Source organism: Globicephala melas, chromosome 9 (assembly GCF_963455315.2).
Source record: "Globicephala melas chromosome 9, mGloMel1.2, whole genome shotgun sequence".
Lineage (NCBI taxonomy): Eukaryota > Metazoa > Chordata > Mammalia > Artiodactyla > Delphinidae > Globicephala > Globicephala melas.
The window spans coordinates 32351488-32364901 of NC_083322.1; the positions used below are offsets into that span (position 1 = coordinate 32351488).

Consider the following 13414-nt stretch of genomic DNA (forward strand, 5'->3'; position numbering starts at 1 on the left):
AAGAATGAGTGCTTAGTGTATATGTTAGGTATGCTGCTACACTCTGGGGATATGTCTTCAATTGGTGTAAAGTTCATTCAAAAGAGAGTAGCGGGGACTTCCCTGGTGGTCCAGTGGTAAAGAATCCATCTTTCAATGCAGGGGACGCCGGTTCGATCCCTGGTCGGGGAACTAAGATCCCACATGCCATGGGGCAACTAACCGCGTGACACAACTAGAGAGAGAAAACCCGCACGCCACAACTAGAGAGAGAAGCCCGAGCACCACAACTAGAGAGAAGCCTGCACGATGCAACAAAAGATCCCACATGCCACAACTAAGACCCGACGCGGCCAAAAAAATAAAGAAAAAAAAAATTTAAAAAAAAAAAAAAAAACGAGAAGCAGCTCTGAATTATTTTGATATTACTGAGAATCACAATGTAACACAGAATGGTATGTTTATTTTATATAAAAAGGGATATTACTGGAACACTTAAGATTCCTAATTTTTTTTCTTAGTTCAATAATTGTTTTCAAGTTTATTTAAATATTTATTCATGTGACTATTGTTCACACTAATGTGGAAAACACTTGCACAGATAAGTGTTTTAAGAGGAAAACATTTCAACCCTTTATGACTTAAGGCAATTCTACAAAAGTGCTGTGACCAGTTAGTGATGTCTGCCACAGGGATGACCAGTAGTGAGAAATATGCTGGGCATTTGCCAACCCTGACCTATTTCATCAGTTTCATGTTGTCTCCTCCCTTCAAATCTCCTACGGGGTCCCTTCAAAGATCCCCGTGATGGAACTTCCACCCAGTCTTAGGAAGTGAGATTTCCCTTTCCTCAGCCAGTCTTTCGCACTGCCAGAGTCTAATCTCCACAGTGACCCTTGATAAGCGTTACCCTGATGCAGATGTCCTGGCCCAAAAAGGCAGATTCCCCTAACATCAAGAGGTCATTGGATCAGCCACATTTTGGGCCCCAAGAGCTTAGATGGTAGATGGCCAAACCCTGGCAGAATGTGGTAAAGCCGTTATTTGCATCCAGGCGATCAAGCACCAGAGTCTCTGCACTTAGTCACTGTATCTGGCACGTGGTTGCTGCCATTTCTACAACATGTATTAAACTATATCTTGGTCCTTCAGTTCACAATTATCTGAATCCATTATTAATAAAAGCAAAATCTCTATAGAGAAAATATTACAATTTACTACTCCAGCACAGCAAATGTGACTACATTACAGGACTTTTAAATAATTCAAAACTGGCATTTTCTAATTAAAGACACACTAATAAGTGTGTTAATGAATGTTTTACACTTATTAGGAAAAAAATGGTGGGATATAAATACGCTTTGTAAAACAATTTTAAAATGACCATACAATTCATATTCTTGTGTTCCATATGGTTTTGTATTGAAAATGTAATAGTATTTGAACATAATTTAATGTGATAACTACTATTAATGTTCAAAATACACATTGTCAGTGACTTTTGCAACTCAGAATCCATAACAATTCTATTCACATCCTGTGTAACTCCATGGGGATTCTATAAGGAAAGTTTCCATATATGGTAATTTTTCCCCATAGACTCCCCACGGTTTATACAGGATATAAATCTGGTCCATTGTGACAATGAAAACAACAGATCACTGAAAACTCATGTGTAATTTCTGCTGAACAAACCAAACTAACAATTAGGGAAACTAATACTCAAGTGAAAATAAATAATCTGAGAATTTTAAAATAACCACTGGGTATTTTTATTCCATTTCTGTACTAGTAGAATTAGTATATACCCAGAAGTAAAAAAATTCCTATCTTTATTTAGTTTAAAATATTCCCTTGATACTAAAAATTATGATGTCAACTGTTAACAGGCAAGAAACCCAAGAGGAAATTTCACATCAGAACTCACATTGTCAAAAGGAAAGAAAAGACAATAATATAGTAAGATAAGTCAAAAGTGTTATATGAGCTTTAACTTCCCAGCCTCCTGTATGACCATGTCCCAGTGTAAATCCCAGTGATCTATAATTATTTTTCCTTATTTGTGACTTTAGCAGTCTGTGGTTTCTATTTATCTAAAGTCATGTAATAATATTTTTTCTTTTATTCAATGTTCTGAGTGCAGAATTAGAGGTAAGTTTTTGGGTGTATATTTAAGTATTTGTATTTTAAGTAAGATGAAAGCATCTAAAATTCAATACAGCTAAATACTAACAGCCAGATTAAAAACGTAGGAAAGGAAAATGGCTGTTTCTAAATTACCTAGTTTCATATGACAAAAACTAATAAAGCAGGGGAGATATAGTACTAAAATGTCAAACATACATATGACAGCAAAAACAGCAGTCTCATACAATTATTTAACAAGAACTAGGGCTTATATTGCAAAATAGTCCAGGTGTGAAACGCCATTTTTTGAATGACCACAGTTGCTGTTAACATCTCAACCAACTCACAAAAATTACACCAAAACAATAGACCTAAGTTTAATCTCACGTATGATTGGTTGTCAAGAATGGCCCTGAAATGCACATAAAAACGGAGTGGGACTCATTTATTTCTCTATCAAAGAGATGCCCATTTAATTATACAGTTTCTTGGTGACCTAATATTGCTAGGGTATATTCATTTTACTATCTCCCACATAATGGCTCAAAATTTGAGATAATTACATTGTTCTTAGAAACATGGTACCATACTCACTATTAAAACTGAGAAGCTGTCAGTTCCAAATTAATGCATTCATCAGTAATGAAAATAAAAAGCAACAGCTGTTGGGACGTCCCTGGTGGCACAGTGGTTAAGAATCTGCCTGCCAGAGCTTCCCTGGTGGCGCAGTAAAAATCCGCCTGCCAACGCAGAGGACAAGGGTTCGAGCCCTGGTCTAGGAAGATCCCACATGCCACGGAGCAACTAAGCCCGTGAGCCACAACTACTGACCCTGTGCTCTAGAGCCTATGAGCCACAACTACTGAGCCCGCGTGCCGCAACTAATGAAGCCCATGCACCTAGAGCCCATGCTCTGCAACAAGAGAAGCCACTGCGATGAGAAGCCCGCGCACCGCAACGAAGAGTAGCCCCCGCTTGCCCTCAGCTAGAGAAAGCCCGCACACAGCAACGAAGACCCAACGCAGCAAACAAACAAACAAAAAAAAGCACACTCTTTAAAATAAAAAAAAAGAATCTGCCTGCCAAAGCAAGGGACACAGGTTCCAGCCCTAGTCTGGGAAGATCCCACATGCCGCAGAGCAACTAAGCCCGTGCACCACAACTACTGAGCCTGTGCTCTAGAGCCCATGAGCCACAACTACTGAGCCTGAGCCCGCATGCCACAACTGCGAAGCCCACGTGCCTAGAGCCCGTGCTCCGCAACAAGAGGAGCCACTGCAGGAAGAGGTCTGCGCACCACAACGAAGAGTAGCCCCTGCTCACTGCAACTAGAGAAAGTTTGCGTGCAGCAACAAAGACCCAACACAGACAAATAAATAAATTTATTTAAAAAAAAAAAAAGCTGCACTTTTGGTGCCCATCAAAGAAAACTGCATGGGGCATCACCCACACCCCAAATGCTTTCCAGCATCTAGCTGCCTACTGAAGGTGATGTGGGCATGCAGAGAATGGCAGGGAAGACTTGTGGGCCAGCCACACCAGAGCTAAAGAGAACTGACACTCTGACACACAGGTCCACCATTTCCCCATCACCACTAAGCTCACAAAATACTACTGCTCTGTTCGGACTTTGGTGATTTCTTTCTCCCTTTCGAGATAACACTAGATGTTCTTTCTAATATATCACAACTATAACAAAATGTTGAGAGGAGGGATTGAATGACACTATTTGCCCCAAGGGCACACTTTCTGAAAAGGTAAGATGTTGCTCTCTTCACTGGACTAATAAGGTAGGTGCTTTGGAAGACACATTAATTTGTTAGACCAGGGCACAATTCCCACCACAGCACATGTTAAATGGTACCCTTGAGGCCTGAAAAAGTTAAACATAGGAGGGGAAACAGGAGGAGGACCAAGCTAGATAAACGCTAATTGAATAAATGCCCATGTACTTGAAGTATTTACTCTTTGGAGAATAACTGGCTTTATGAGGAAGGATGCAGTACAAAACCAGTGTTCCTTACTCCACAAAAAGAAAAGATGAACTTTTTCTCCATTTATAAAATTTTAAGAGGAAATGAAAAATTTTTAAGTTTTATAGAATTCAATTTATCAATTTTAAAATATGAACTATCATTAAGTCAAGTACCTAAAATATGCATTTTAAGGACCACTCCCCTCCCAAAACTTAATTTTAGTACTTTCTTCTTAAACCTAAATTATTTTGATCACAGACTAAAATTGCATTTCCTCAAAGCAGATTAACAGCAGACTTACTACTCCCATTTTTAGACATGGGAAATTTCAGTAAAGGAAAAGCTCGGTGAAATATATCAAGATGGTAACAGAGTTACAGAAGCTATACTTCCTGCTTTGTACTAATGATTAATCTACACATAACATAAAACACTTCCATTTAAAAGTGGGCTGAAAACAGATTGTGCCCAATTTACACAACTATGGGAGATTCAGATACACTAAGTGAGAAAAAATGTGACTGGCACTGTTGGAGTTATTCACTAAAGTGAATTAAGCAGATATTCACTGGGCCTTCCCTGGTGGCACAGTGGTTAAGAATCCGCCTGCCAGTGTAGGGGACATGGGTTCAAGCCCTGGTCCAGGAAGATCCCACATGCTGTGGAGCAACTAAGACCGTGTGCCACAACTACTGAGCCTGCACTGTAGAGCCCACGAGCCACAACTACTGAGCCCAAGTGCCACAACTACTGCAACCTGCACACCTAGAGCCCATGCTCTGCAACAAGAGAAGCCACCACAGTGAGAAACCCACACACTGCAATGAAGAGTAGCCCCCGCTCGCCGCAACTAAAGAAAGCCCGCATGCAACAACAAATACCCAACACAGCCTAAATAAATAAATAAATAAAATTTTTAAGAAAAGAAGGTATTCACTGAAATGAGGTCAGACAAAGCATTTATTAATTTTGTTGCCATAACTATGTAAGTTTTAACTTTGTTAAACAAGGGTCTACTCTTCCAGGTAAATTTTTTGTCACTTTTAAGGCTCTTTTGTGTATGTATGTGTGTGTGTGTGTGTATGGAAGAGGTGGGTGCTTTTTTGGCATTTAAATTAAGCAATACTATTTTCAGTGAGACAAAACATGTTATAATGTGATACCCAGGTTACCTCAAATTCCTGACTTCAAAGGTCTGAAACAAAAAGTCAACTTAATCAATCCAGTACTTGAAAGTGAAGACATGGACATTTCTATTGACATTTCCTTCTCTTTTTTTATTTTTTATTTTTTTTGCGGTACGCAGGCCTCTCACTGTTGTAGCCTCTCCCGTTGCGGAGCACAGGCTCCGGACGCGCAGGCTCAGCGGCCATGGCTCACGGGCCCAGCCGCTCCGCGGCATGCGGGATCTTCCCGGACCAGGGCATGAACCCGTGTCCCCTGCATCGGCAGGCGGACTCTCAACCACTGCGCCACCAGGGAAGCCCGACATTTCCTTCTCTTATGAGCAAAGAGCAAGGAGGAGAGAAAGAAAATTTTAAAGAGCCATGTACAAGTGACTATGTCAAAAGAATTCAGAATAGTGATTACCTTTTGGTGAGGAGGAGAAGTAAAATTGACTGGGAAGGGTCATCACAAGGAAACTTTCTGGAGTAACAGAAATGTTCTGTATCTCAAACTGGGTAGTGGTTCCATAAGTGTAAACATAGGCAAAAATTCAATGAGCTACACACCTTGACTTACGCATTTTATCGTATGTAAACCATACCTCAATTTAAAAAGTAAAAGCATCCAATACAAGTAAGGTACTGTAACCAGAAATCAAGGATAAGAATCATGAAATCAGACCATGTTAGAAAAAAAAACAGACCTTTCCAGCATCTAGCACAGCACTGTACATCGAGTAGATGGCTAAACAAGTATTTATTGTAAAAGTTTAGTAAGAATATCCTAGGTGGTTCGGAAGATCCCTTCTGAACTAATTAGAACTTTTAATGTGACTATTTTTCAGAATATTCCAAATATAGATAGGCTCAGCCTATAAAATAGCCTCCAAAAGATGGACATTATAGGTCTAGAAAAGCTATGCCTCAAAACACAAAGAAAATACAATTGTCTTAACTCTGAGTACAGATTTAAGGAATCTCCTTATCTAAAGAAAGCAGTCCATTCTCAACACTTTACAATCACTGACAGTACAAATCTATCTATGGTCTTCTAGGGACAAGCAGGAAACAAAATTTAATACTCAGTAAAGTCAAAAAATGCCCAAAACCTACATGATGATGTTCTGTCTTCTGAATGGTATTCTACCTGTGCAGTAATTTGGTAGCTATGGAGACCAAAAGCAACCAGCAGTTTTCAAACATAGCACATAGCACACGTGTGATATTATCAAAAGATCAGGTTTAATGATCAAGAAAGTCAACATGTCTGCTTGGTAAACCTGGCCACACAATGTTAGAGTCCCTATGCCAAGAACCCAAAGAGTCCCACACTGAGTTTCAACTTGCATTTTCAGCTAAACAAAGTAATAAGACTAATTTTCCTTTAGTAGATAAATATTTCTATCTATACCTAGGTTCCTACATAAACAAAATTCCATGACTGAAATGAAACTGGAAGGTCTTTGCCACTAAATAATCTGTTTCTATTTCTTGGGTGACAATAATTCCAAATGTATCATTAAGTGAATTCAAAAAACATTTTTAAATTATTAGAAAATAAAATTGTCACATGCTGAGTGGGACATTACATCTCATTGTTATTCTATCTTGACGTTGATAATGCAGTGTGGTAATTTCAGAAATGGGAAGCCTCTGGGTAAACCAACAAAAATAATCCACCCTTTAAAAAAGCCAATCAAGAACAAAAGAACTGAAGATTATTAGCTCTCTTGAAATACTACTATTCTGGAATAATCATCAGCTATGCACAAACAGTCACACTGATCACCTGAGATCAGAAAGAAAAGGTTGGATTACATATTCATAAGAAATGTGTTTCCTAAATTCCTACCCTAACCCCCTCTCCCCACAAAGACAGTGTCTTGCCAATGTTTAATGTTCTAGGTCAGCAGGTTGAGTCTCTTTAGAAATTCTTAACTGTCACCTTTGCTTATGGATAATGACAAAACAGTCTGCAGAGCCTGTATAACTGCATCGACAAGTTATACTATTCTACATCCAGCATTAAATAATCCTCATTACTTAGGCTGGTCATCATTTTTCAAATACCCGTTTTAGCTGTCTACAAGTGCCATCCAGCCCAGCCCCTTGTGCAGGGCCTGCTCTGCACCAAAGCAATTTCATTGTATAAGTTTTAAGACAGATACAATGCTGCTGGACTGTGGCACTAGCCAGCATATCAAAATTGAAGCCACTGAGGATTAAAAAAAAATCCATCTTTAAAAATAAAGCTTATTTCTCATTCTTTAAATCTACATATAATATCTACTCCTATGTTTCTGTAAAAATATGGAAGAAGAGGATATAATGATACCCCCATTCTCCTTTTAGATAAAAAATGTAAGCCCTTTTTTCCTTTTTAATAAACATTATCACCTCAGATCCTCCAGTATCTATTTTAGGGTTTAAGGACCATTATAGAACCCACAACAATAGATCAGTGACAGACTTGATCCCATCAATTAACACGTTCTGGGGAGGCTGCCCGGATTCCTGTCTTCCTCCCCTCCCTCTTGGAGGCCTGGTTTTGACCACACTGACATCCCTGGCCTTAAGGATGAATAACCCAGATAAGGGGGAGTCCCTTCCCTGGGACCAATTTCTTTGTAATTAGAGCCAAAATACAAAAGCTGTTAATGACCTAAGGCAAAGTGATATGAACTCCAAGCCAATGAAACCATGACAGCAAACAGATTTCTAAACAGCAAAGTGAGATCCATTTACTTACATGAAGATTCAGTGCCAAACATGGCTGGCTCCAGAGGCTGCTTTTAAAAGATTAGAAGAAAGGAAAAAAAGGAAGGAAGAAAAATCGAGGAGAGTGTACGTGTGAGAGTGGAGAGATGAGCTGCTACACAGCAGAGGTCATGAAGACAGACAATGCAGTCCAAGCTGTGTCCAGCTGCCAGATTCTCCTCTTACAAGCTTCAGTGTTCTCCCGTGTGATTGAAAAGCAAGGTCTCCTACAGCACCAAAAACCGAAGAGCTGTTTTGGAAAATCCAACACGGAAAGGCAGGCCGACGTGGCTCTTCTGGGATGCAGGGAGGCAGGACTAGGTAGCAGCAGGGGCAAGACTGGGATCAGCAGCAACAGCGGATACTGCAATCCCCAGCCCTGTTATAGCAGTAAGACAATAGCAGGGCTTATGCATACACTGGTGACGTCAGAGACACTGCACAGACCGACTGCGCTGCTTGAGCCAGAGGCTCCAGGGGCTTCAGGGGAGCAGGCAATTCAAAGGGGAATTCCTTCGTCCCAAAATGCACAAGACCAAGAGCCACATATATATTCACCCTCCTGACAAGATCTTCATCCTGTGATACCAGGCACTAAAAGAGACCTCAAAGAAATTTAAATATTGGCTTTATAGCAACCAACCACAAAGATATGCAAATCAGAGTTCTTGGTTTTAGGCAGCAAGTAGAACTTTTCAAGGGAATTAAGAATATCAGAAATGAGAAAAATAACCTACCTTTTAAAATAACTTCAGAGCTCACTGTTTTTTCAGTAGGCTTGTGGTAGACTAACAGAGCAGGGGTTGTACACTCAACCACAAATATGTGAAAATATGTAAACTATTCCACACACTTTCTGGGCATATAAATTCACAAGCAAATGTAACAGTAAAATAATACTATAAGCACTTAGAACACTGCTTAACACCCAGTGAGCACTCAAATGTTAGTGAATACATTATTATTTATTTTGCAACTATTATTCAAATGTGAAAACCACCACTCTATACTCTAGGAATATATGTATGTACACATATTTCTCCTATCCCGTCTCTTTTGCCTTATTTTTCTTCATTTTACCTCGTGAGAATTTCTGTCATTTCTCCCAAGTAACGCAGTCATGTTAACGCCGTGTGCACACACCAGTGTACACCTGTGTGCAAGTGGGCATAATTATTCTTCATCCATCAACACAAAGAAGATATTATTATTTTGTCTCTTGACTCATTACCTGCATTACCTTTACTCTTAGAAATCTGTTTTTTCTAAAAGCTATAAGTGCATAGACTTTAATTAGAATGTCTATCCAACACAAGCAAAGAAAGCTTTGTTCTAATATTTTTTAAATATTGAAATGCATAAAAAGTATGTTTTTTCAATAATCCCACTTTTAAAATCATATAAAATAGGAAGTTCAAAAGCTCAAGTTTCTTTTCCATCCATTCATCTAAGGTATATACTTTTTCCAATATTTTCTAAAGTTTACAAAGACATGTCTTTATATAACACAGTTTTTAAACATTAAATTCTTATATGATTGTGGAACTGCAAATTACCATCTAAAAAATATCATTAATAACTCTCTGGTCAGTATATGTAGATCTATCTCATCTTTAAATGGTTACACAATATTCCATTGTATGGATGTGCATAATTTATTCAAGGTAATTGGACCTTTATCTTACTGAAAATGCTGAACCATTATGAAGAAATTGCAAAGATTATACATAAGAATAAATACTTTGTTGTAGCTAAGATAATAATAACTAATATTTACTAAATGTTTACTATGTGTCAGGTATTATTTTGGGAACTTCACGTGTATCAGCTTATGTAATCTTCATAAAAACCCTACAAGGTAGGGTTATCCACATTTGATAGACAGTGGTCACACTGCTTACTAAATGATGAGCTGGGATTCAAGCCCAGGCAGTCTGGTTCCAACACATAGACTCTTAACTACTCTTCTATAATGCCTCTTGAAAAATAAAAAAATAATTACCAAAATTATATTTTAAGAATTCCACTAAAATGAAAGGAAAATAGAAATCAACTGAAAATATGGAGAAGAAAATTCTTAAAAGAGAAGGGTCACCAAAAAAACTAAAAATGACAGAAAGGACTAAACTGAAAATTGCAAAACTTAAGAAAAATGCATCCCTCGCAAAAATAAGTGGTCCAGGTCAACAACCAGTGGAGAGCACAGGCATACCTCAGAGATACTGTGGGTTCGGATCCACACCATCACAATAAAGCAAGCCACACAACTTTTTTGGTTTCCCAGTGCATACACAAGTTATGTTTACACTGTACCGTAGTCTATTAAGTGCCACAGCACTATGCCTAAAAAAAAAAAATGTTAATTTTAAAATACTTTATTGCTAACCATCATCTGAGCCTTCAGCGAGTTGTAGTAGTAACACCAAAGATCACTGATCGCAGGTCACCATCAAAACAAATGTAACAATAATGAAAAAGTTTGAAATATGTTGAGAATTACCAAAATGTGAGACAGAGACACAGAGTGAGCAAATCTGTTGGAAAAATGGTGCTGATAGACCTGCTTGAAGCAGGGTTGCCACAAACTTTCAATTTGTAAAAAGATGCAATTTCTGCAAAGAGCAATAAAAGAAAGCTCAATAAAATGAGGTATGCCTGTATCAATAACAGTGTTGAGACACAACTGCAGGAAATGGGCAAGGGCAATACACTTCAAAAGGGTTGAAACCAGAATAGTATCTTAACATAAGATCTATTTCAAATTGCATCCCAGATGTTGCACATGAATAGTCACACAAATGGGGGTGGATGTGGCCATCAGAAAGGCAAAAGGAAAAGTAGGATGAGAAAATGATTCCTGGGTAGAGATATAGTTAGTCCTCCATATCCACTGGTTCCACATCTATGGATTCAACCAACTGTGGATCAAAATAGTCGGTAAAAAAAATTCCAGAAAGTTCCAGATGCAAAACTTGAATTTGATGCACACTATTGACATAGCATTTACACTGTATTTACAACAACTTACATAGCATTTATATCATATTAGGTATTATAAGTAATCTCGAGATGATTTAAAATATGCATGTAGGTTATATGTAAATACTACACGATTTTATATAAGGGATTTGAGCATCCGTGGATTTGGGGGTGAGGGCAGTCCTGAAACCAATCCGCCACAGATACCGAGTGACAACGGGTACTTCCCACCAGAGGCCATAGTCTATATGCGACAACTTCTTGCTGACTCACTGATGTAGCTCTTTCTTCAGCCTATATGTGAGGGTGTATATATGCATACATAAATACATTTTTCTGAGTGCCTATACTTATTTCTTGGCACAGATTTCTAAGAGTAAGTTAAAGGCTGCAATATTTTTCAAGACGTCTACTTTTTAGATAACTATAGCAGGATCAGTATGTTAAAAACGTTAGGTCTCTGGGCTTCCCTGGTAGCGCAGTGGTTAAGAATCCCCCTGCCAATGCAGGGGACATGGGTTCGAGCCCTGGTCCAGGAAGATCTCACATGCCACGGAGCAACTAAGCCCGTGCGCCACAACTACTGAGCCTACATGCCACAACTACTGAAGCCTGCATGCCTAGAGCCCATGCTCCGCAACAAGAGAAGCCACCGCAATGAGAGGCCCGCGCACCACAACGAAGAGCAGCTGCTGCTCGCCGCACTAGAGAAAGCCCGCGCCCAGCAACGAAGACCCGATGCAGCCAAAAATTAAATTAATTAAATAAATAAATTTATATATATATAAAAACACATTAGGTCTCACTTGCCAGCAATCTGGACACATATGACAACCTCTGACTCCTATTAAGGTTTCTATACCCTCTGGATGCCTGAGGTATTTCTAAACACTTCAGAAGGTTGGGATCCATATGGCTAAAGACCCATCTTTGACAAAACAGATGCCAAAATTTTAGTTTGCTCCCATTCTTTCCTCTGGGCAGCTGGCATGAGCTGAGAAAATGAAGACAAATATTAATGGCCTGCCTAAGGAAAACATAATGAAAGAAAATGAAGGAAGATAAAACTGATTGATGTCCTCCACACCCCTTCAAAAAAAATCACATAATACATTCCAAAACCAAAGTGATCTCTGGGTTATCAATTATGTCTAATTACGCATGCCTGCGGCCCTGCCTGCCTGTGACCCTGCCCTTCCATTAGTAAAGCGAGTACTGTGAATTTCAGGATAAAATTAGCAAAGAAAGAAGAGATCAATATTCAAAATAATTTAGCGGTCAAAATAATTATTGTTAAATTAGAATGTTGCTGATAAAGAAAGATAATAGTGACAATCTTAAAGTAAGTCAATAGTAATTTTTAGAAGAAACCCCATTCATAAATTGACTCAACAACTATTTCCTGAAAGCCTACTGTTCTGCACTCTAGGGATACAGCCATGAACAAACTCTCTCCTCTTTGGAGCTTATGTTCTAGAGGGTGAGATGGACAAATAAATACGTAATATATCAAGTGGTTGTACGTGTTATAAAGAAAAATAAGAGGAATTAACGAGGAGTGATTGAATGGGAGGGTTATTTTAGGTAAAACTGTCAGATAATGTCACCCTAAAAGGATGACATTTCAACAAAGACCTGAAAAAACTGAGAGGAAACTACATGGGTAACATGGAAACCACATGGGGGAAAGCTTTCCAGAAAAACAAAATAAAATACATCTATTCTTGAATATTCAAGACTCAGTTTTCTACTGGAAGATATCCCCTTTAGTGCTATGATGCTGTCATTAGTACAAAAGTGGTTGTGCTGAACTGAAATAAATTCTCTTTTCTAATGCAAAAGAATTCACTCTTCCGTGAACTGAAAATATGTGTGTTCTTTTCTTCAAAGTTTAATAGACTAAATATACCTATACTTGCAAATATGTAAATGTTTATAAAAATCACCACAGAAGACAATACTCAAAATAGCTTCCTACCACATCAGACAACTAGCTTAATAAATGTTATCTCTATTAGTTTGGTAAGAACTTAAACCACATATTCTCTTCAGAGTACATACAAGACCTAATTTTAAAAGTGTCATATCTGGAATTTCTCTGGAGCTGTATCCTTTGTTCACATTAAAGCTTTATTTTCTTACTATTCCTCTTGATGTGCATTTAGCATGTTAAAGTTGTGTGTATTTTAAAATACCACCTATGCATTTATAAAGTATTACTTTAAAAACAACAAAGAAGTGTTTTAATGGCAATACATAAACTATAGAAAAATGAAAAAAAAATCAATGATTCTGTTCTTTGGAAAAAAGGTACAAATATATAATTAAAAACAAACTCATAGTAAAGCTCCCTGGTAGGATTATAGAAATTTGATTTCTTTGTATATGTCTATCAAATGTAGCCCTTTCTGCTTCAACATAGTATCACAC

General features: G+C 38.2%; 1 protein-coding gene across 6 annotated transcripts in view; it reads right to left on the reverse strand.

Moving 5' to 3' along the window:
* ST7 (suppression of tumorigenicity 7) overlaps positions 1 to 13414 on the reverse strand; it is a 254688-nt gene that overhangs the window by 194315 nt on the left and 46959 nt on the right. The window contains exon 1 of one of the 6 annotated variants that reach the window (XM_030857627.3): positions 7998 to 8418. The exons of the other annotated variants lie outside the window; for them this stretch is intronic. Within the exon in view, the coding sequence (XP_030713487.1) occupies positions 7998 to 8019 (22 nt within the window). The 5' untranslated portion in view covers positions 8020 to 8418. Of the gene's footprint in view, positions 1 to 7997; positions 8419 to 13414 lie in introns of those variants that run through there. 6 annotated transcript variants of the gene reach the window in all.